A 24512-nucleotide genomic window follows, 5' to 3' on the forward strand; every position below is an offset into this window, starting at 1 on the left:
AATTTCAAATTTCAACTGTCAGACAGACAGACAGTGGAGTCTTAGTAATAGGGTCCCGTTTTTACCCTTTAGGGTACGGAACCCTAAAAAGAGAGAGTTTACGGTCCGAAATAAAACAACTTGTAACTGTTATGTCACCGGACAGAAGGACGGAAAACAAGAAGCATATTAAACAGGTGTAACTGATTTCATTTCATTTATGAGCTCAAGAAACAAGAACAAATATTATCCCTTTTTCGTATTACCTTTTGTCCAACGGCAGATATGAGGTAACCCAGCACTTGTGTGAGGGCTGTCACGGGGCCCTTCTGTTCTTTGGCGTACAGCTCCTTGAAACGATTCTTGGTCAGCGGCTGCCCCGGCTCGGGCACCACGTCGATAATATCGTAGATTATTATCTGAAACAATCAGGAAATGTACGTATTGTAGGTACCTATTTAAAATCTATGTAACGAAGCATTTATATGTATACTGACTTAAGGCATGTTTACAGTTCCAGTCGTTTGCTCGGAGTATTACGATAATATTCGCTCTGTATGGCTATGGATGGTACTATTCCGTCTCACATTTTGCTTAATGAGAGAGTGAGACGCAACGACATTGGACAGGTGAAATGCCATCCTTAGAGACAAATTACTATCTGACAGTTGACATATCTACCAGATAGTATGAAGATGTTGTCCCATGAAACATAAAATTTTCCCACACAATTTTAAGTCCTTGGATCTATTAAATAAAGGACAAATTTAATGATATATATATAACACAATAAAAAAAATAGTATGGACAGTTGGACATGGACGCCTGGTTCCACTCCAGTAGAAGAAACAAGCACGCAAAGTCCCGCTATAGATCAAAGTTTTTCCAAAAACCCGGTAGATGACGCTGGGAACAAGATACATGCCGTTAACGTTTGTCATTACCGAAAGTACCACTAGTGTTAATTACATCGCTTCATTTTGAGACAGACGGAACTAGGATTCCGTATTTACTTTCTTTTTTTGGACAGTCCTAATATACCTGGACTTCTAATATTTATAAATATCTAATATATATTTATTTAGTCTTAGGGCCACTTGCACCCTTCAGTACCCGGGGTTAACCGGTTAAACCTGGAGTTACCATGGTTACCAGTACAATTTGACACTGGGTTAACGGTTTAACCGGATTAGTGGGATAGTGCATATTAGGACTGTCCAAAAAAAAGCTTGACACAGCTGCCGGCCTAGCCAAGGTGTCAATCGCTATCGCTACGACAACGAAACGCTTTGTGTCTCTCTATCACTCTTCCATATTAGTGCGACAGTGACAGTTGCGTTTCGATCGCTACGGAGCGTAAGCGATTAGCATGTTGGCTACGCGGCCTGATTAGCTGAAGTTTAAACATCGCTGGTTGTCAAAAGCAGACGTTTGACAAATCAGTTACCATCAATGTTATTATACATATTATATTCTGAATATTTGATTCGTTTCCTTTAGTATTACATGTAACGTTACAAAATAGATCCATCAAAACGAAGTAAGGAGTTAAACTCGGAAAACTGAAATAGAATTAATTCGGTTGCTAACTTGAATTTACTCAACTCGCTAAAAACAATAGACGGTTGCGGGTTTGCGGCAGCGACGTGGCCATCGAATGCCAGGTAATCACTCCTACTCGCTTATGTCTTGTCTTTGTATGTAACATGTATTTTTCTTTGTAGTGCACAATAAAGTATTTTATTATTATTATTATTTGTATGTCTTTACTATATCACGGGACCATGTGGTCCCGGACCTTTGGGAGGCGTACGTGGGGCCGAAGCCAACAGCGCAGAGGCCCTTTAAGACACTTTAATCTAAAAGCAAGGGATACACGTGGCGGACACCATCCCCGAAAGCACAATGTGATATACACCCGGAGATGGTCCCCGCCAGGTGCAAAGACTATTGTTATTATTATTATAAATCACGTGTTGGCCCTACATTTAGTTTATTTTCTGAAGTAAACATTTAATCATTGTTTTTCGCCGCAAATTGTTGTTACAATGTGCCCTAGCACATTTTTTGGTTTCCGATAGATATAACAACTACAATCAGATATTATTTTTTCTTGTAACTATGTTTAACACGGGATCTAAGATAGAGTATCTCTACATTTTAATTCTGGTAGTAATCTTTATTTGTATCCTGGCTAAACAATTCCCGTCGTGGCGGCAATGACAAAAGCCAGAGCTTTAAATGTAGATTAAAATATATTGAGCACTGTTGAGCTATACTCAACACAAAAACAAGAATAAAAATGTTATATCCTATAATAGATGAACTTACCCTCCCTCGTGACGTAATATCTTCGCTGTAGTTGTAATTTGTTCCTATTGCTATGTACCCACGCAATCCCGACCTAAAATTATATAAACGTTAATAAAAAATACGAATTCAACAAATCAACACCTTGTAAGGGTACTAAATGAAAGACACTACTAGCGCCATCTAGTCAGCGAGCTGACATTATATATACAAATAATTTACAGTTTTCTACTTGCAACGAATTTAGCATAAATATACAACCCTTATTGCCAAATTACTAAGATCGAATGTATAACATCACCACGTAGTATAATTTTGTGACAATAATTAATGATAAAAAATTAAATCCAGTCAAACTACTAAGGAACAACTAACGCCATCCGGTGGCGGATAGGTGAACTACACTGGAGACGTATAAATTCTATATACATTATAATATTATTTCATAGCAATAATAATGCCAGTTGTTACCCAGCTTTTAATTGTATTTCATTTTCTGTGTATTTTAACCGACTTCAATTTCATAGAAGGAGGAGGTTCTGTATTCGGTTGTGGCAATTTTTAACTGTATGGTGCACAACTAACTATATTTACTTACTTATTATAAAAGCCACTTGCACCAATCACTAACCCAGGGTTAATCGGTTAAACCTGGAGTTACCATGGTGGCTAGTACAATTTGACACTGGGTTAACGGTTTAACCGGTTAACACCGGGTTAGTGGGATGGTGCAAGTGGCGCTTATGAAATAATAAATATAAACATAATAATTATGTTTATTCATCGTGAGGAAACCGGACTAAACCTAACAAGGCCTAGTTCCCCCTCTGGGTTGGAAGGTCAGATAGCAGTCGCTTTCGTAAAAACTAGTGCCTACGTCAATTCATAGGATTAGTTGTCAAGCGGACCCCAGGCTCCCATGAGCCGTGGCAAAATGCCGGGATAACGCGAGGAAGATGATGATAATAATTATGTTTATTATTTCATAGAAATAGCTTTTTTTGTTCATAACTGATCTGTGTACCTAGTTCCTTCGTAAGACAGCGCGACATTCTTGAGACAGGTTACATGCTCCCACTCGTCCAGCTCTATGTTGGTGTTGGGGATGATCTCCCACGACACCGGCGAGAACAGACAAACGCTGAATCGCTCCAACATCGGATACGGGAACCTGTAACATTCAGTTAACGGTGACTACTAGCGACATCTTGTGGCGAATAGATCAACTACACAGACCAACTTTTTTTATAAGGAAGGATCCAATTTTTTCGTCCAATGTGTATTGCGTCTCAGGGTGATATTCCTCCTCATCCACCTGTCCAATGTCATTGCGTCTCACTCTCTTATTAAGCAAAATGTGAGACGCAATACACATTGGACAAAGATGAAAGAAATTGGATATGGAATATGCAAGTGAAATTATAAATAAAATAAACAGAGAGTCGAGTTATAAACGATACAATTTAGCATTAGGTACGTGAACCTAAAGAAAACTGGAGTCTACTACTTACTACTAGCGACATCTAGCGTACAAATCGGAGAAACTACCTGCAAACATAAAAAAATATGGAAACAACACTGAAATTAGATTGCCTTCCAATTAATAATAAAATTACCTGTCTCCCTTATTCTCCTGAGATTGCTCCTTATCCTCCCCATTGAACTTGTAATACGTCTGGGTGGATTGAGCAGTGCTGGCCACCAGACAGTAGGTCTTGGACTCCATGTGGTAGGTGACGAAGTGTGGCGACATTCTGATTGGGACTTTTCGCACCGGCCACGGCGCGTCGTATGACAAGTGAGTCGGTAACGCGCAGATGCGGAGCTCGGACTGGACCAAACAAAATACATTGTTTCAATTTTTTTTAATAGTTGACGGCTTCAATCGGTCGGGGTAATTTTCGATGAAAAAAAATCGGTTCAGTCAGTACAAAACTCAAAACACGTTTGTTTCCTTTTATATGTATAGCTTAAAATCTAAATTCGTCAAATAACGATCATATGTACACGGAAGTAGGATCGCGATGCATCCGACCAAAGATAGATCCGACGTACGCGTATATTTCATTTGTCAACAAACTGTTTCGTAGTTTGGCGAAATTCATGTAGTAATCATGGCACGCTACTCGCTTCCCGCGCAGACTGAGAGCGGTCATGAATACTGTGTTTTACTGCTTGCCGACCGTCTAATTTACAATAGAGCTCCCACTCACACATAGTGTAGTGCAAAATGATGCGTTTCATTTTCGTATCTTGTAATCGTTCCTAGCGCGAGCTAACCATGGAATATTACCTTGGCGTTGAAGTAGAGCAGGCCCTGCGGGCAGTTGGTGTTGTTGAAGGGTGCGAAGGTGGAGACGGGCGCCTCCTCGGGGCACAGCGGGTGCGCGCGCAGCTCGCCGCGCGCCGTCAGCACCAGCAGGTGCGGCGTGCGCCCGCACACGAACACGCCGTTGTAGCCGCCCACGTTGCCTGCCAACGAAAACCACATGCCGACTCACTTCAATAACGATAACGTTTTCTATTCGTTGGAATCTGGTTTTTTGTTTTGCTTTTTATGTACGTCTCCAACTAGTAGAATATGACTACACGGATTATTAAAAAAAAAGTCTCCATTGTCATCAGATTGAAGATGATGGGATCTGCAAAAATCGAGGAAACTTCAAATATTATAAGCCATAAAATTAAGACATATATTTAAATTGTTTTGTAAAGTCGGTATTCTTGTGCAACCTTATTAAGAGGGGTTTTACATTTTATCAGCTCTTTTAGAGGAGCGTAAGTAAAAAAACATGTCTACGTACCGAAGTACCTCATCTGTCGGACATTTTCGCGTAGGATAGATGCCTCGTAGCTGTCTTCGCTGGATGTGACCGTGGCGCTCTGGTAACCGAACGGGAACGCCACGTTGATCCGCGAGAAGCGGAGCTTGAGGTTGCCACGAGGGTATTTATAAGCCTGTAATTATAAATAACATCTAATTACAATTCAGTTAGCATTGTGAGCAAGAAAAACGCTAGTTTAGACAAAACATTATTTTGATGCCTTTTTCTCCATTTGATTCTATGATCAAAAGATTGTTTGGAGAGTAAAATCAAATTCCAATAATAAGCTTGGCGACCATAAATATAATATAGTATATAGGCAAAATATACATTTTATTTCTATTAGAAACGCTCACAGACAAAAATTACCTTAAAGTTTCGTCTGTACGGTGACTTAATTATGATGTTTTATTTTTTATTTCAATAGAATAAAATGTAAAGAGAGCGCCCTTAGCTATATAAATGTGTTATTTATACAGGGTGGCTAAAAAATAAGTGCATTCCCGTTGCCAGGGAGGTTTTGGGATTATACTGAGCGACTTTTACTTGGGACCAACCACGAGATCGCAAAAAAAATTTTACCCTCCCATAGGAAATGGACCGGCCAGAATGTATGAAACAGCCAAATTTTTGTTTGCGAGTTTGGGGTTGGTCCCGTAGTAAAAGTTGCTTAGTATAGTCCCAAAACCTCCCTGGCAACGGAAATGCACTTATTTTTTAGCCACTGTGTATAAGCTTACCTGGTATATCATGAGGGTGTCTCCGTCGCAGCGCATGAGCAGCAGGACGCGCGAGCCCTTGTGCCCGACGCCCACCACCAGCATCTCCTTGAGCTTGTCCACTTCGGTGTTCGGAGGGACGGTCATCTCGTCCTCCTCGGTTTGGGAAGGCTGCGGGACGGACTCCAGGCTGTCGGCTAGTATCTGGGGATAAACCACACTCATTATTTTCAATTATTACCGGATAAACCACACTCATTATTTTCAATTATTACCGATGAAAATAAACGCGCAAAACTAAGTTCAGATGTCGCCGCAGTCGTAAAAATGTCGTGTTAAATGAAGTTCGTAGCTCACGGCTATAAAGATATCTGATAATTTGTACAGCGAGCTGTAAAAGTGCATACCCACTTAATGAATGCTTTCCCGTAATAAAGTTGCCATGCACATTTGATTGATTAAAACAAGCGTAGTGAATGTTCGCGCGGACTCATTTCTAGGTTCGAAAAGATACCATATTTATCATATTATTACGGAGTAACTTCATTTATAGAACACGTGCGCTCGCGTATTTTGTTACATACGTTGGATGTGTTACGCAAATGTTACATGTGAAATTTTAAATTATAATCAATGATTTCGATTATGACCGTGACTGTTTTTAGATTCAATTTGTTTACCCCAAAATCAAGCAAAGTTACTATCCGGTATCCGGCCGGATAATGCGTCACTATCCGGTATTCAGCCGGATATTAAAATGAGGGCCGGATAGGCCGGACGCCGGGTAGTAACCGAATATTCGGTGCATCTCTAGTTTTTAACCTCATTACAATGTTATTTAATTGAGCGCGCCCAAGTACAGATAGCCTAGAAAGGCGGAACAATAGTATAGTATGTATGAGCTCACCCTCTCGCCCGCGCACACGTCGCGCACCAAGAAGCTGAGCCGCATCTCGGGCAGCGAGTATATCTCGAGGTTGCCGTTGTTGCGCACCACGAACAGCCAGTAGGTGGGCTTCAGCTCCGCCAGGTGGCGCTTCCACCAGCGCGACACGCGCCGCGGCACGCCCGGGTTCTTGGACTGCTCCGCCAACATTATCTGTAATCGGTATATGGACAGATACAGTACAGTGGCGATGGCGTCCTACAAATTAATCATTTTTAGTTAACACACTTGAGATCTAACGTCGTGAAGACACACGTGCTAAGAACGGGGCTCCGAGGCCCAGTGGCGATACCGTTTATTAGGCCCAGTGGCGATACCGTTTATTATATAATATGAAATTATAAACTTAAGAGTCGAGGCAGGTATAGGATAAAGCGAATTTTGGTAAAATACCGAATATCATAAAAGTTGCCGCCTTTTCACTGTGTCGCTACCCAAGCTCGGAATAACAACAAATTAGTTATCATTAATAACATTCACTTGGATACAATTAATAATTTGTTTTTTTTTTTATAAGCTAGACATTTACTTGCGCTGTGTTGACGGAATTAAAATTCGTGAAAATAAGACAAAAAGATCTTTTTTTCATACAAGCTTTTATCGCTGGGTGTAATTTACTTTCAACAGTCAACTTAACTCATCGAGACAGTTCTAACAAACCCATCACAAGCGTTGATATCAAAGAATTCCACCACCAATATCCACCACAATAATAACTGACTCGATGATACCATAATATTACATTGTCACCCAACTTACCTACGTATGTGAAGTTGGCGGGACGGGACTAATGAAACAAAAGGAAAGCTTGTAAATAGGTAAAATGTAAAGTAAAGCAAACTTACGCTAGCCATGGAAGCGGGCGTCTGGTCGCCGCCGTACAGCAGCTCATCCTCGTCGTTCAGCTCGTACACAGTGTCCGGCTGGAAGCCCTCGGCCTTCACATTCTTCTTGCCTTTCATCTTGCCCGTGAATTCGCCTTTCACCTGGAAAATAAAAAGCGATCAAATCTTTATATTAAGGATTAATGGAAAAGTTCACCGCTTCCGGCAAGACTTGAACTTGCGACCTTTCGGAACATCGATCCGATCACTACTATAGTCTTCATTTTCTGAAATGTCTTTTGTGCGAGCGGTCGGTCATTGTGTGCCATTGTGTGTGAGCGCCGCACGCGCCGTGGCACGCGCCAACACACAGTGGCACACAAAGGCTGACAGCTCGCGCAAAAGAGACAATGGCTTTTGTTTAACAGATTACATTACACATTACAGTCATTTGAGAAAATGAAGACTATACCACCAGAGCTACGGAAGCTTACCAGAAGCGTGCGAAATTTTTCATTCCTTCCTTTATACATTCGCCTTTTTACGAGTAGTGTCGCTCGCAGACGTTTCTGCTTGATAGAAATTTGTTTAAAATAGCGATCAAATCAAGTTTTAGTTTATACATAGTAAGCCATAACTATAATTCATAAAGAAAAACTACACTTTAACTATGTCAGTAAGTCAAACGTGTAACGTGAGTAAGTCAAATTACCAAAATAACAATAACAGATCGATTATCCAATTGGTTTTGTCCTAAAATGACAGTTCGGTTGTGCAGATTAGGTAATATTGTGCAGATGCGCGTTTAAGTGTAGATAAGTTACTTGTTCTTGGAATATTTTTTTGTATAAATCTCAATTTTTGATGTAAGTTCTTTATCGCCGACTGTATCTTTTTATTTCTTAAACTGGAATTTTGCATGTAATTACTAGAAGTTTATTCACTGTCCCTTTTTTTGTATTGTAATTTGAAGAAAACGAGTCCATATTAAAAAAAGTTTATTTTTTAAAGATTTCAGAAACAACTGACATATTTTATTACCACTCTATATAATTGTTTTATTTTATTAACGCTCCGTATGTAAAAAAAATAACTGTTTAAATGTATATGCATTATCATTATCAATACATATAGGTAGTAATGTATTCTAACCAAAGCTTTTTTCCGCAACTTCATCTGCGTGGAACGATGACGGTGATTGATGAAAACTATCATGCCCTTCCCCGGCCCTCAAACTATCTCGGTTCAGCAGTTTAAACGTGAAGAGGTAACAGACAGACAGTTATTTTCTCATTTGTAATTTACATTTTTTTACCCCACTTAGAAAAAAAATAGTAGAGATAAAGATAGATGTTGATGTGATGCCTCATAGCATTAAGTCCGCCTTTTGTACGATTGTATTTTCTTTTGTGCAATAAAGATTAAATAAATAAATAAATAAATGTTCGAATAACCCGGTAGATGGCGCTGTGAGCAAGTTACATCTCGCTAACGTTAGTTCATCGTGGAAAGTACTTGGTATTTCAGAGTTACTGTGAGCTTTTGACAGACGGACGGAAAGGGTTCCGTACATTACTTTTAATTATAGCACATTTTTGGGTAGTCCTTCCTTCCACACGTTGGATAGGACTTCAAATGTTTGATTAAGGCAAATAAGATTGTAAACGGTGGTTTGCTGTCAAATTGGAAGTCAGGGTGACCTTCGACCGTCGGAAGCTTGGCCGTTCACCGTGAAGCACGGACTTTACAGGTTGCCCTTATTGGCTCACCATGGACCGGGATGTCTTGTGTGAGCCCGTATCATGACTGGCCCGGCCGTGCCATGGACGTGTCAGCACGCTCAATATAAATATTATCAAATTATACATCAAAACAATAATTTACAATGACGTCTTTGAATTTTGAACAATTAAAAATTAACTTCTCTCTGCTCGTAAGTACATAGTAAGTTATAACTATAATGCATAAAATAAAACTATGAAAACGGATTATATCGCGTATATTGAATTTATAACATCCCGACGTTTTCTATACCACCAGCTTGGGATCCTGTAGTCCATCTGATAAAGGAGCAAGCGAGACATAGACTGTGAGACCTTAGTGTTGGATGATTTTGGACATTCTGAGCATAATATGTTTTGAAAAGATGTGTCCCGCCGAGTTTGTTGCCGGTCCCATATTGGGATACCCTCCTACAATTTAGCTTCCTAAATCTTCTCGGGTCCGTGGTGTAGGGTTGGAGCCGGCGTCGTTTTTATCGCGTGTATATATATATATATATATATATATATATATATATATCTTTACTTGAAAATAATTGTAGTGTATAACTAGCCTTATGAACCGATTTTGCATGTACAACCTGCCTTAAAGTTTATGATTGTTCATTATTTTAGTATGTGGGTATTTTTGCACGTAATTTTTCCTCAGTCACCCGTTGACCACGAACGCTGTAAAGGGTTCGAAACGTCTGGATGTATTATAAATTCAATATACGCGATATAATCCGTTTTCATAGTTTTATTTCATGAGTAACTATCGCGGTAACCGAAGACAATATTATATAATGCATAAAGAAAACATGAACTTTAACTATGTATAAGTATGTCAAACATTAATTTTGTAGCTAGATACCAAAATAACAGATCGATTATCCAATTAGTTTTGTCCTAAAATGACGGTTCGGTTGTGCAGATTAGGTATTGGATGAGCGTTCAAGAGTAGATAAGTTACTTGTTCTTGAAATATTTTTTGTATAAATCTCCATTTTTGATGTAAGTTTTTTTATCGCAGACTGTATCTTTTTATTCCTTCAACTGCAATTGTGCATGTAATTACTAGGAGTTTATGCACTGTTCCTTTTTTTGTATTGTAATATGAAGAAAATGAGTCCAAAAAAGTATATTTTTTAAAGATTCCAGAAACAACTGACACTTAACTACAGGTATTTTATAACCACTCCATATAATTGTTTTTTTTTATTAACGGCGTATGTAAAAAATGTAACTGTTTAAACGTATATGCATTATCATTATCAATATAGGTAGGACTGCATTTTAGACAAGCTTTTTCCGCAACTTCGTCTGCGTGGAACTTAGAGAATATAACCAAACGGAGATGCCTTGTCTGGAATTTTATGTACAAAAAGTGCCGATTTTTGCGGGGGAGGGGAACGTCCAATGTATACGTAACGTAAAAATAGCCATGTCAGATAAACGTCAGTCCATACATTGTGTATGACCATTGGCCGACTATTTTCGACAAAGGGGAACGCCTGTTAATGGCTACTCCGTTTGGTTGTGGTTTGGTTACATCCTCTAAGGCGTGGAACGATGACGATGATTGATGAAAACTATCCTATGCCCTTCCCCGAGCCTCAAACTATCTCGGTTCAGCAGTTTAAACGTGAAGAGGTAACAAGACAGACAGACAGTTACTTTCGCATTTGTAATTAAGTAACTTTTTTTTTCCTCGCTTAGAAAAAATTTGTAGGGATAAAGATAGATGTTCGAATAACCCGGTAGATGGCGCTGTGAGCAAGTTACATCTCGCTAACGTTAGTTCATCGTGGAAAGTACTTGGTATTTCAGGGTTACTGTGGATTTTTGACAGACAGACGGAAAGGGTTCCGTACATTACTTTTGTTATAGCATTTTTTTGGGTAGTCCTTCCACACGATGGACAGGACTTCAAATATTTGATCAAGGCAAATTAGGCGAAGCAATAATAAGGTATAGAGGGAAATGCTTATAGGAACACAATTTTTAAGCTTTTATTTATTTGGACTAGTTAGGAGGAAAGTCCCCGGCCGTAACCTTGGTGGAGTGGGATTTGAAGGTTCCAGGTTTCGGTTTTTCGTTGTCTCGGAAACTTTGCGTCTGAACGACATTTAATTTGTTACAAGGCTTAATAAGTCAACTTTTTCGATATCTTGTATAGTTTTTGAGATATCCGCTCTTGAAGGTTTATTTAGGGATCTCATTTTTATCTTGATCTACATCAGTGAAGCTGCTAGGCCGGGTTTGGTAACGTTTTCGTATAAATCGGGGGTGCTGAATTCATTTATGGTATCAGCATTGACACCGTTCCGAAGTAATGTGATCAAATATTTGAAGTCCTATCCATCGTGTGGAAGAACTACCCAAAAAAATGCTATAATTAAAGTACGGAACCCTTTCCGTCCGTCTGTCGAAAATTCGCAGTAACCCTGAAATACCAAGTACTTTTTACGATGAACTAACGTTAGCGAGATGTAACTTGCTCACAGCGCCATCTACCGGGTTATTCGAACATCTATCTTTGTCCCTACAATTTTTTTTCTAAGAGGTACAAAAATGTAAATTACAAATGCGAAAGTAACTGTCTGTCTGTCTTGTTAGCTCTTCACGTTTAAACTGCTGAACCGAGAAAGTTTGAGGCTCGGCGTAGGGCATAGCATAGCATAGGATAGTTTTCATCAATCATCGTCATCGTTCCACGCCTTAGAGGATATAACCAAACCACAACCAAACGGAGTAGCCATTAACAGGCATTTCTCTCTGTCGAAAATAGTCGGCCAATGGTCATACACAATGTATGGACTGACGTGTATCTGACTTGGCTATTTTTACGTTACGTATCCATTTAACGTTCCGCCCCCGCAAAAATCGGCAGGCTTTTTTGTACAGAAAATTACAGACAAGGCATCTCCGTTTGGTTATATTCTCTAAGTTCCATGCAGACGAAGGTACGGAAGAAAGCTTGTCTAGAATACAGTCCTACCTATATTGATAATGATAATGCATATACATTACATTATCATTATCAGAATAAACATACAGAATAAAAAGATGTCGATCTAAATCTTAATGTTAACACATACATTCACTGCCAGCGATCCACTCGGCGGATTGTTTTTAGACGCTTTTCACTACAAAGCGGAAAATACACGTTATCGGGTAAAAGCGTAGCGCATAGCTCGCGCTGGGAGTGATTGCGTAGCCTTAACGGCTGCCTAGTTTCCAACCGCGTAAACGGTGGTTTGCTGTCAAATTGGAAGTCAGGATGACCTTCGACCGTCGGAAGCTTGGCCGTTCACCATGAAGCACGGACTTTACAGGTTGCCTTTATTTGCTCACCATGGACCGGGATGTCTTGTGTGAGCCCGTATCATGACTGGCCCGGCCGTGCCATGGATGTGTCAGCACGCTCAATATAAATATTATCAAATTATACATCAAAACAAAAATTCACAATGACGTTTTTGAATTTTGAACAATTAAAAATTAAATTCTTTCTGCTCGACACGGGCAGGGGCGGCAAGGCCCGCCTAACAACCCAAATTACAAGCGAGCACTTATATTGAATTATAAAAGACAATGTAACCTAGTTTTTATATTACAAATATCTGACGGTTAATGGTCACTTTAATGACAAGTAAAATCAAATTTTTAAATTAAAGGAAAAATTGAAAAATTTACACCTCCGGCAGGACTCGAACCTGCAACCGTTGGAACACCGGTCCAATCGCTTCTGCCAACTGAGCCATGGAGGGAGGAGGGAGGGAGGGTGCGCTCACAGCCGTTTCTGCTTCATAATTTTTTTTAAGGAAAAATCAAATTAAATAAAACAAAACTAAGGTTGCACCAAATAGTCTGTGATCAATCGTAATAGTGTAAGGCCAGTTGCACCATCCGCACTTGACAGACTGATCAACGTCACCCGGCGCACCGCGGCGGTTTATTATGAAACTCCATACAATTAAATTAAGCGCATGACACAGTTTGGTGCAACCGAGGAATTTGGCAAAAAGCTGGCAATCGAGTATCCTCGCCGCCATAGTTATGGAAGTGCTCGAAATTTAACCGGAGCTAAGCTAACGTGTAACTAATACCGCGTGACTTAAGGCCGCCCGAGGAACATGCGCCGCTAAGACGTCGCAGCCGCGCGGGCGACCGTCCGCAGCGCACGTTACAAGGAGCGAAGCCAGGCAACGAGCGCGTGACGTCACGAGCTGTTGTAGATCTTCTAACTAGTAGCGATCTATACGGACAGTAGTGGCATCACACTAAAGAACACACCTCCGACAGATATTGCACCGCCACAGTATATATACTCAGAGATCGAAGAAACTTCTAAAGCGCGTTGTAGAACACGAGTGAAATTTTGTATGAAAAATGCAAACAAAATAAAAACTATAGTGACAAAAAGCATTTAAAATTACGAATAAACCTGATCAATTAATAATAATGTAATTTTTGGGCCACAATTTGCGATATTTTAGAAGATATTTGAGAAAACTGAGAAACACGTCGTACGCGTCGCTTGTGGCGCCATCTTTTGATGCACACTCTAAACAAGTGTAGAGCTAGCAAGGTAAATACGGCGAGTTGCGGTATCTATCCGCTTCATAACAAAGGCGCTATTAAGTATAACATTTTGTATATTATTTTGTTTATTGTTAAGTGCGAGTCGGACTCCGTACTTTTTAGTATTTGTTGTTATAGCGGCAACAGAAATAATATAAATCTGTGAAAATTTCATCACGGCTCATGAGATACAGCCTGGTGAGTGGTGACAGACAGACGGACAGACAGACGAGTCTTAGTAATAGGGTCCTGTTTTTACCCTTTGGGCACGGAACCCTAAAAATGACATCGTATTTAAACTTTGATCATATTAAATTTAAGGAATTGTGAATTATTGTTTTATTTATTATTTTTAAGTTTAAGGCCATAATAATAATACGATACCTTAGTTTATTTTGTTGAGATCAAGATGAGATTAAACTTATTTTAAATACTTCGGCATATTATAACCATACCCCGGGATTTTTGGGTGCGGGAATGACTTCGTTTATTTATAACTATGTTTTCTCAAACATGCAATGAAATATTGATATTATATTCTTCATATTAGGCTGGGAAGTATCACGTTTCGGGCGCAGCTAGAAGAGAGGTATTTAATGAAATTTCATACAAAATTGCAGGCCTAGGCGGGAAGTAGCTCTTTTTTATTTCCATTTCACATGTATTGTTACACAGCATCATGGCATTCAGACATTTAAAAAATACTGTAAGCAATATATGCTTTTTGGTTCGTTATGATATTCTGCCACTATGAATTAAAAGTAGGTAGTAAACTCCAAATGTGCTTAAAATTTTTAAAATAATTTCTGTTTTTACAGTTTATACCTATTTTTACTCCGGGTTTGCATATGACGAATATGTTAGCCAGTTGAGATATTTGAGCCACTCTCACCTGAACGCTATCTAAGTCCGCGGACGTGAACAGCCCGCTGAGATCCCGGTACGGGACCGCCTTGACGAGCGCGGGCCGGTGCGGCACCGGCTGTCGGGTCGGCGCCAGGCGGGCGGACTGCCAACAATCAACATTTCCTTAACGCACAGAAAACACAACATTCATTTCATGTGACAACATTTGTGTTAGATTGAGTGAATACGTGAAGGATCCCTCCTTGAACATCGTTGACATGTCCTGCCGTTGCATACTTAAAACTTTACGCATAAAACAGTGTATGTCGCTCTTTCTTGGGCCTGGGACAAATAACCTCACTGGACAGTTAGGTGTGGGCTCGGCCTGAGGCAAAGATAGATATAACTCCGTAATAGATGGATACAGTCTAAGGAAAAAACGTGCCTCGAAAATAAAGAAAATTTGATTCTCGATCAGAGGGCGCTACTAGCTTTGGCCTACTGTCGTATAGATGGCGTTGACGGTTTCGTTTGTTATTTAACAATTTTAACGCATATCAGTGAAAGAATGGGTCAAAATAATAAAAATAATTAATGCAAATAAAAAAAAATCTTTATCCATATTTTTATACATTTTATCGTATTTTTATAAATCTTCATTTTTTGTTTTAAAGTGTGTCGATAGATGGCAGTGAATTTACATTGGTTACAAAATCTACTATGACAGTACCGCTCTATCTTATTATATCCTCTTTGGCCTGAGGTCTCACGTTTTAAGTGTAGCCGGGTCCACCCAGAGCGAGCATATGCGCGACGCACGTCTACAGTGGCCGTTTTGTGCGCGAGGAAATTGCCTCGCGCGTATGCTCGCTCTGTGTGGACCTGGCTATTCTCGTATTCAATATAAAGATAGTTTTAGAAGTTGAATTGTTACGGGCCCTCAGCCGTTGAGCACTTACAATGTGTAGAGCAGCGACACCACTATCACGCTTTTGTGCTAAGTAGGTTCCTACTTGTATCGCCAGTAAGTGGGTTCCCTCTCAACGGCCTCATGAAATGCCCCCTGCATGGCCTGATTGTATCCAGGGGGGGGTCACCTCTCTCTGCATCTGACTTCCTTACGTTGCGTTGGTCTTGCGTTGTAAATTATTAGTCTGACGTCAAGAACGCAGATTCGGAACCAGTTATTACAATAAATGCTGTTAGAAAGTGATGAAATAGAAGTTAACCATGGCCTGGTTGGTGCGGAGCTCTCGTAGCGCGAGCACTAGCGCGCGGCCGCAGGTGGACACGACGCACACGTAGGGGTCGGCCGTGGCCGCGTACTGCGCCGTCCACTCTAACTGGAACGACTGCAGTTGGACGCCGTCTGCAAATATTCAGCGAGAACATTTCATTATAATTGAAATATCTTTATTTCGAACTTGACGTCCATAGGGTTAGGTCATACAAAAACTTAATCTAGAGTTAGTATTACAAATAATTAGACAAAACAAACAGAACGAAACATTACATAACACAACATTTCATTTACAACTTTCGCGGCGGAGCAGCAACAGGTGCGTGTAGCTGTATGTACCGCTTGACTAGGGGCGAGTCCCAACGCTGCGCCAGCGTACTTAGGATGCTCCCAAAGCCAATAATTAATAAATAACGCCAGCAAACATGACCGTGTTTGCTCAAGCATCTGGGTTGCTCTTTCCTTGAACGAAAGTGACGCAAAATGACGAAGTCTATCGGATCCCAGTCCGCGCTTCACTCGCGAGAAAGTTTTATACGAGAGATTAATTTTGTTAGTTTTTGACGTGAGGCATAGAAAACAAATTACATACAGCCACAAGTAAGTATTATATAAAATAAAATGACAAATACGTATACCATACCCTTAAACGAGCAATTCTTGTATACATATACATATATATGAAACGGCTCTAACGATTTTAATGAAATTTGCTATATGGAGGTTTTCGGGGGCGAAACATGGGCCAACATCATCACGGGGGCCAACATCATCTTAAGAATGATAGCGGATAAGCCGGATTGTCCGCTAATGTTACACTGTGCGGGGCTACATTCCCCAATGGGCTCCATACAGTGGTAACTTGTAGGTTAAGTGTGTAGGTTTAGGTATAGGTATAATTGTTATTAGGCTTAGGTACTAACCCTATTGAAACTGTTTTTTTACTAACAAAATGTATGTGTCACGGTTACATGAAATAAATGATTTCAAATTCAAATTCAAAAATCGATCTAGCTAGGTCTTATCTCTGGGTAAACGCGCATTTTTGAGTTTTATTATGTTTCCCAGATATTAATGAGCCCAGCTTAAAATTCCCATGTGACAAACATGTGAGAAGCCAGGTAATGTGTATGTGGTCTGAAGGCACCGTGTACTCACTCTTGATGAGGCGGATGGCCGTGGTGGTGACCTGCACCATGAACTTGTTGTTGCCGAGGTTGCCGGCGAACACGGTCGGCGCGCCCGTCATGAACCCGCTGTTGTCCACCTCGTTTATCTCCTGTCCGGTTTGTAGGATCTGAACACGATACATAGACGATATTAATACGCTTTAATATGATTTCCATTTGTTTTAATTTATTCATTCTAAGCCATAGATTATTTCTAGATAGAATCATTATATTTCCATTTCTGTAAATGTAATACCTCCTTATCTGTAATCTCATGATAACATTTGGATTTTCATTTGGTAAAATAAGAAAGAGCGATTGAATCCATGCTGGTGACATCCATGGATTTCACATTTCACATCCATGCACAGCAATCAAGTCAATCATTAATTATTTGTAGTTAAATTTGTAGTTTTCACCAATTTCTCAGTGATTGCTTCGAAATAAAATGATAATGCAAAAATTATGTCACTAAACTGGCCCGATGGAGCTAGAAAGTAGCTATAAAAGTTGTGGGATATAACGCGAACGCGAACCCATCCAGTCTTAGGTCATTGTAACAAACTAGTGCGTTGTAGACTTGCGAACCCCCAAGGCTCCACCATTTTGAAAAAGCCTGCTCACAAAATTTCACAAGAATCGGTTGAGAAATGCGACCGCAATCCAAACTAAAACCTTCTAAACCAAACCTTCAAAAACTAAACCTTCGCTTTCGCAGGGTAAAAAAATAGTATTGAGTGCAAAAGTATCCTTGCAAAAGTATTATAAATGGAAAATGTTGTAGTTAATGGTATCTCACCATGCTGGAGTCCTCTTGCGTGAGTATCATGTAAGCGTGCGAGCCCTCCATGTCCCGGTGAGCGTCGCGGCTCGCCTCGGCCGGCTCGCCCATCACCGTCCACATGTCTATGCAGCCTGGAACAGTTGGGTTTCGATTTTAAAGATAGGGTGGTGGCTGGTGGATCAGCCTTTCGTATGCTTAGGAGCAGATCTGCTTCATATATATTCAACTTAAACATGAAGTTGTCACGATTGCTATTTATATGGCAATTTTTTGACATGCGCATACGAAAGGTTTGATAAAGATAAAGAAAGTTTATTATTCAAGTAGGCATATTACGATGCGCTTATGAACGTCAAATAAAGCTACGCCGGCTCTAACCCTCTACACCTCTGCCCCGAGAAAATTTAAATCCCCCCTCAACTGGAGAAGGGTATCCCAAATATCCCAATATGGGACCGGCAACAAACTCGGCGGGACACATGTTTTCAAAACAATGCATCTTATAATTAACATGCATTACGAGTAAATAAGGAAAAATACAATTTAAATTACTATAGAATTCATGAATTTACATACAGTAGGCAGTATTCTTTATAGAAATTTGATTTAAAAATATATATGTACATCAAATCATACAAATACTTTCAGAAAACATATAAAATTATTAAAAATGTACAAGAAAATAAAATTAAGAAAAGAACTGAGAATATACATATATATAAATCTGACTGATTGTTATGAAAAACCTACATAAAATATTTCATGTGCTTTCTTATTGAGCTGTGTCACCTATAACTCTAATACCCATAATATAATTATTTTTTAATACAGTTGCTCAATAAGTGCTACTTTACGTAGCTGTTTAGCGTGCGGAAAGTTGGTTTTCGCGAACTAGTGCTTTTTACTTTTCCAATTTTTTTTAATTTATTCTTGTTCCAATTTATGACTACTTATTGATGAGTGTTAATATTAGTTTCCTTTAAACGTCGTAATCAACATAAAAACCTACTGTTAATGTAAGAATACGAAAAATTTACATATTTCAAATTTTATTACTTACCTCTTCATCATTATAACACGTCTATTTTTTTTATATTGAATATTGAAAAATCGTTCTTAATAAGTTGTCTGAATGGAACGGAACGCCTGTAAAAGAAGAGGCGTTTTTCTTTTTGCTTTAAGTTTCCAAAGGCAACATTCGATATTGTTTTTATAAATGTACGATACACAAATAATCGTAATCAACGATTATTTGGGTAATATTAGTACAATGTTTTATATTTACAATTGTTTCTGTCTTATAGATCATGCATTAAAAAAAAAACTTTTATTGAAGTGGGTTCAATAATAATAACACCCAGCTAAAAAAACACCTCTTCATAATGTCAATGTCAGTGATGTCACAGAATTAATAATATAAAAGTTTCGAATTCCTTACTTGTTGTTTTTCTTATTTTTTCGCCTGTATTAAAAAACGTCGTTCGATACACGTGCTGAAATATCATTCTTCACTCGTCCCGAGTCTTGCCACTCGCCTGCTGCTCGTGGCAAGATATCTCGGTACTCGTGAAGTAATGACATACTTTCCGCACTAGCATCGAAATGTACTATTAATTGTTACTTGTTTTTATTACAGTTTCTGGTTTGGACCATGCATGTTTGTCTGTCAAGTAGTCCTCGACTCGAATCTGTCCTGCTTGACTGATCCCAAGCAGGTACACCCTGCCGCAAAATTACACGGCCACTTTATAAATGAGAATCCATTCATAATGTGTCCATACAATTTTGCAGCTCGCCGTACATAGCTGGGGCAAGAACTTTAAAACTATGTACGTCGCTATATAATGCGTCTGATGCCGAAATTATTAAGAAAAAGCCATTATCAACAAGATGGAATTTTCTTTGTACGTAATTCTAAGGCGTCATCTTAGTGAAATTTTTTAAGTAGTTGTGTATACAGTATTTACTCTAGTAGTCATCTAGTATAATGAAAGCACCAAAACCTCGAACAGTCGCGGGCGCGCGACTTTTTTTAAATGTGATAGTCAGCAAACGAGTCGACGAGCCGCCTGATGGGAAGCGGTCATCGTCGCCCATGGACATAAACAACATCACAGGAGCCACTTAAGCGTTGCCGACCCTTGAGAACTCTAAATACCCGCTTCTTGAAGAATGCCATGTCGTAGCGCAAAGTAAATACCTCAGGAGGCAACTCATTCCACATTCTGCACGTTCTTAAAAGAAACGAGCGAGATGCCCGCTTATTCTTGGTGTGCCATGAATATAAGAAGTGAGGGTGAGCTTTGCTCCTTTGGCGGGAGGTGCGGTGATAAAAACGAGACGATGGCACCAAATCAAAAAGTTCTTCGGAACATTCCCCATTCCGCATTGCGGACTTGGCGCGGTGCTAATCAAACACCTATGGATCTTGATGGTTCAAGTTTTTTTAACTTTACCTGTTTGTATAATTTGTCAAAAGACAGTCTCTTTTCAAACATAGACAGAGAGCATCATACTATCTTTGTCTTACACTAATACTAGCACACAAAAGAAAAGGATAAGTATAGTTTTTTAGGGTTCCGTACCCAAAGAGTAAAAACGGGACCCTATAACTAACTCTGCTGTCCGTCCGTCCGTCTGTCACCAGGCTGTATCTTAAATTTACACAAATGATGTATTTCTGTTGCCGCTATAACAACAAATACTAAAAACAGAATAAAATAAATATAGGGCTCCCATACAACAAACGTGATTTTTTTGCACTTTTTTGCGTAATGGTACGGAACCCATCGTGCGACTCATCGACTCGCACTTGGCCGGTGTTTTTGTTTCTATTTACTGACAATTTGGTTTAACCCATATGATAAATACATTACCCGGTAAGTTAAAAGCAGTGATGAGCTGCGGGCGCACGCTGCGCTGCAGTACAGTCAGCGCGCCGTTCTTGCCGCGACCGCTGCAGGCGACCAGCTCCACCGCGGGCATCTCCGCCGTCCGACTGTACTCCTCGGAGAGTAGTTGTGGCTCGCCCATGGACACGTCGCCGATTGGACAGATGTTGAGCAGGGAGTCGCAAACCTGGAAATCATTCGTTCATAATATAACATTAGGTCACGATCCTTATATTAGAAATGTTGAAACTTTCCATACCAGAGAGAGAGACTAAATCTTTGGTTTCCTAGGAAAGCGGTGCCGTCATAAAGCGGCCTTCATGTAACGGACGCAAAAAGACGGCCCTCTTTACGGTGACGACATGTGGAAAGTTCCACGGCGTCATAATAACACACCGTCAACCACCAACGTCAGAGCTTAAGGCCCAGAATTGCACCAACTGTAATTAACGGACTGATCTACGGCAATCAGCAAGTGAACAATGAAAAATTCTAATACATAAAATTTTGCGAACGATTTAACGGCAACAGGCGGTTCGGTGCAACCGACATAAAAAATATTATTTTGAAGCAAAAGGTGTCAATTAGTAGGTCGTAGGGGTCTGTCTGTGGTTTCGGAAAGAGATTGCTTTTTAGCGATAAGACCGCCTGTTGTTTACCTTTGGTTGTGTTTCTGTTTTCTTTTGTATTGTGATCTTTTATTGAGGTGTGCAATAAAGATTATTTGTATTGTATTGTACAATAATTATATGACTTGGCCGGCTTGGAAGGCACGTTCAAGAGCTTCGCGTTACAGAGATGAAGATGCTGCGGTGGATGTGCGGCGACGAGCGCTGACCGCATCCGTAACGAGTACATCCGTGGCAGCCTCGCAGTCCGTGACGTAGCGGAGAAGCGCCAAGAATGTCGCCTTCGGTGGTTCATCCACGTTTGTCGCAGGCCAGCTGACTACGTGGGAAACATATGCCTTAACCTAGCCCTTGATGCTAGAGGACGCCCAGGATCGAGCAAAGTGGAGAAAGGCAAGTAGGAAAGCCGACCCTGGCAAAGGCCGGGATAACGCTAGGTAGAAGAAGAATACCTATATGACTTTCCAAAATTTACAATGTTGTATGAATTCATCAAGTGTGTTTCTTAAGGCATTTATCTAATTTAAAACTACAGTACTTTGCTTACACTAAGTTAAGCCATGTTTGTATAGGAAAAGATCTTGTTCCTAATAGGCAATATTTCGCGAAACTGCGTAGGGGGCGCCACTACCACAATATGAGGGTCTATCGCGAAACAAGAAAATCGAAATTTCATTATCTAACGTCTCTGTCACTCTTGCATATTCGAGCGATAAAGAGGCAGATAGCGAAATTTCGGATTCGCGTTTCCCGGTAGGTCCTCTGTAAACACACCGCCTTATGGCCTTGATGCATCAATGTCATATTTTATTATCTTTGAAAACTTGTCAAAAACCTGTTAAAGGTAAAGTATGTATAAGTTACTCTATGGTTTACTAAAAAGGCTAGTGCTGCACTCTGGTGGCAGAACATCGCAGTAATATCCCCTATTATATTAGGACCACGAACGAATTTAATTTTTAACATAAAGCAAGTCAAAATTGCATAGGCCTTCTATTATGACCAATCACATTTCACGTTAACGTACCTCAAACACATAGCTGGTCAGCTGAGTGGACGTCCTAATGTCGCTTCCGTACACTTCCAACTCATCTTTGTCGCTAATTTCGATGACATTAGTGGCAATGCAGTCAGACAGAGAATCCAGGCGACGTTTTTTCGCCGCGGGGTCAGCGTCTTTATCTTTTTGTTGGGTTTGATTTGCGTATTCTTGCTCTGTAATATAATTTAAAAAATACATTTACACATTACCTGATCATTTTGATGACAAATTTTGGGTACAGATGTAGTGAACAATCTTTTGCCATCGTATTTTCTTGGAAACGTTGGTATTTGTCATGCTACTTCAGTCAACCTCAGTACTTTTTGTACTGAGACTGACTGAAATAGCACAACACCTTCGTGGGTTTCCGTAAAAACACGATGGTAAAGGATTATTCGCTACCTATTATTTTCTTTCTCAGAAGTATCATTGCGTTTGCAATACAGATGATTCACATACCATTCTCAATAGTCAGATCGACGGTGGCTTCCAAGGGTTTGTCCACGGAGAACAACATTCGATTCTCTCTCTCTGTCACTCTCAATAACAGCGAATTTCCGAGACGTGAGCCGAGAAACAGGAAGTCTTCCTCTATTACACACATCTGGAATCATTAAAAACTGTATGCTGGCTTCCGCAAACGTGGGTATTATCTAAGCTAAATCTGCAGCAACTCTAATGTGACAAAGTAATTGCCATTGCAATCGTCATGGCTCCTCTACACTATCGGCGATGATAGACGATGACTGGCGGGCACGATAGTGTAGAGGCCATACTCGGCAGTCGCCGCCAATCATCATCTATCATCGCCTGCGACCCGTGAGTTGTCGGTTTTTTGGGCACGCATCAAAGGGAATCGCCGGGTGGTTGGGTTGTACCGGCGATCATGTGGATGCTTGCACGATGATCTTGCCGATGATACTATCACTTCAGAACGATCAAATACGAAATGAAATAACAATCAGACACCCGGTCTTCTTTTCGTAACTTATAAGGCGGGTACCTACACACAGAACGAGTAAATTTCCGCCGGAAGCAGCTCGGTCAATGGAGACATGCCTTGCCCGAGGCGATGCGGCCGAGGCACGTCTACACAGGCTGAGCTGCTTCGCGCGGCAAATTGCTCGCGAGGCGCCTATATACGCACAGTGGTAGTAAGCACGGAGGCCGCGGCACGGTCGAGATGCGCGCTGCGCACGCTGCGCACGGAGTCCGCCAGCAGTGTGAGCACGTACAGTTGCCCGCCCTTCAGCGACAGCGCCAACCGGCCCTCTCCTAGCGGGGCCACGCAGGCCCCGTCTAGCGTGATACACACGCCTTCTTGAATTCCTATAAAATAAATACACTAATAATATTAAAAACTGTAATAGATGTCATATATTAAAGAAAAAGTGACGAAACCCTCCAGTGGTGAAGGCCGAAAAAAAAAACACAAATCAAAATATTTAATAAAATAATTTGATTTGTTTCCAAACTTGTTTACACTAATAATAGTTGAAATACAAAGGAGTGCCTACTGAGGTATGACAATGACACAATATTGCCCCCAAAAATCTGGAATTCCTTAGATCAAATTAGACTTAGTAATTAGCGTTGAAGGACCGTCATAATAGATCATTCTTGATCGAAACAGCACATAAAAAGCCTGCAATGCAATAAAAACCCAGATTCTGATCATATTATGATATTATTTGAAAGATATCTGGACATTCCGTCTTTGTGGTAAACCCAAGTTGATTTTTACAAGCTTTTATTTGACTTGCCCTGTTAGTATGTATGTATGTATGTTATTTTGTTAGTGTGGGTCAAATCTTGGAAGCTAAATTTGATCCACTTTCCGATTGAGCTGAAATTTTGCATACATATGTAAATAGGATGACAATGCAATATTATGATGATATGGAGCTGATCTGATGATGGAGACAGAAGGCCATGGGAACTCTGCGGTTGTTAGAATTGTC

The 24512-nt window shown here is 40.2% G+C and overlaps 1 protein-coding gene across 1 annotated transcript in view; it reads right to left on the bottom strand.

Moving 5' to 3' along the window:
• The window catches only part of LOC134752908 (cleavage and polyadenylation specificity factor subunit 1), a 42083-nt gene that overhangs the window by 12211 nt on the left and 5360 nt on the right, over positions 1-24512 (bottom strand). Inside the window, exons 7-23 of the mRNA XM_063688692.1 lie at positions 23699-23880; positions 23011-23155; positions 22537-22724; positions 20866-21067; positions 18005-18120; positions 17195-17333; positions 16026-16165; positions 14843-14959; positions 7625-7765; positions 6741-6932; positions 5855-6037; positions 5094-5247; positions 4583-4761; positions 3906-4120; positions 3314-3460; positions 2311-2383; positions 246-398 (exon numbers count right to left, since the gene is read on the bottom strand). Coding sequence (XP_063544762.1) covers positions 246-398; positions 2311-2383; positions 3314-3460; positions 3906-4120; positions 4583-4761; positions 5094-5247; positions 5855-6037; positions 6741-6932; positions 7625-7765; positions 14843-14959; positions 16026-16165; positions 17195-17333; positions 18005-18120; positions 20866-21067; positions 22537-22724; positions 23011-23155; positions 23699-23880 — 2666 coding nt within the window. The remainder of the gene's footprint in view (positions 1-245; positions 399-2310; positions 2384-3313; positions 3461-3905; positions 4121-4582; positions 4762-5093; positions 5248-5854; positions 6038-6740; positions 6933-7624; positions 7766-14842; positions 14960-16025; positions 16166-17194; positions 17334-18004; positions 18121-20865; positions 21068-22536; positions 22725-23010; positions 23156-23698; positions 23881-24512) is intronic.

This window comes from Cydia strobilella, chromosome 2, assembly GCF_947568885.1.
Source record: "Cydia strobilella chromosome 2, ilCydStro3.1, whole genome shotgun sequence".
NCBI classification, from domain to species: Eukaryota; Metazoa; Arthropoda; class Insecta; order Lepidoptera; family Tortricidae; genus Cydia; species Cydia strobilella.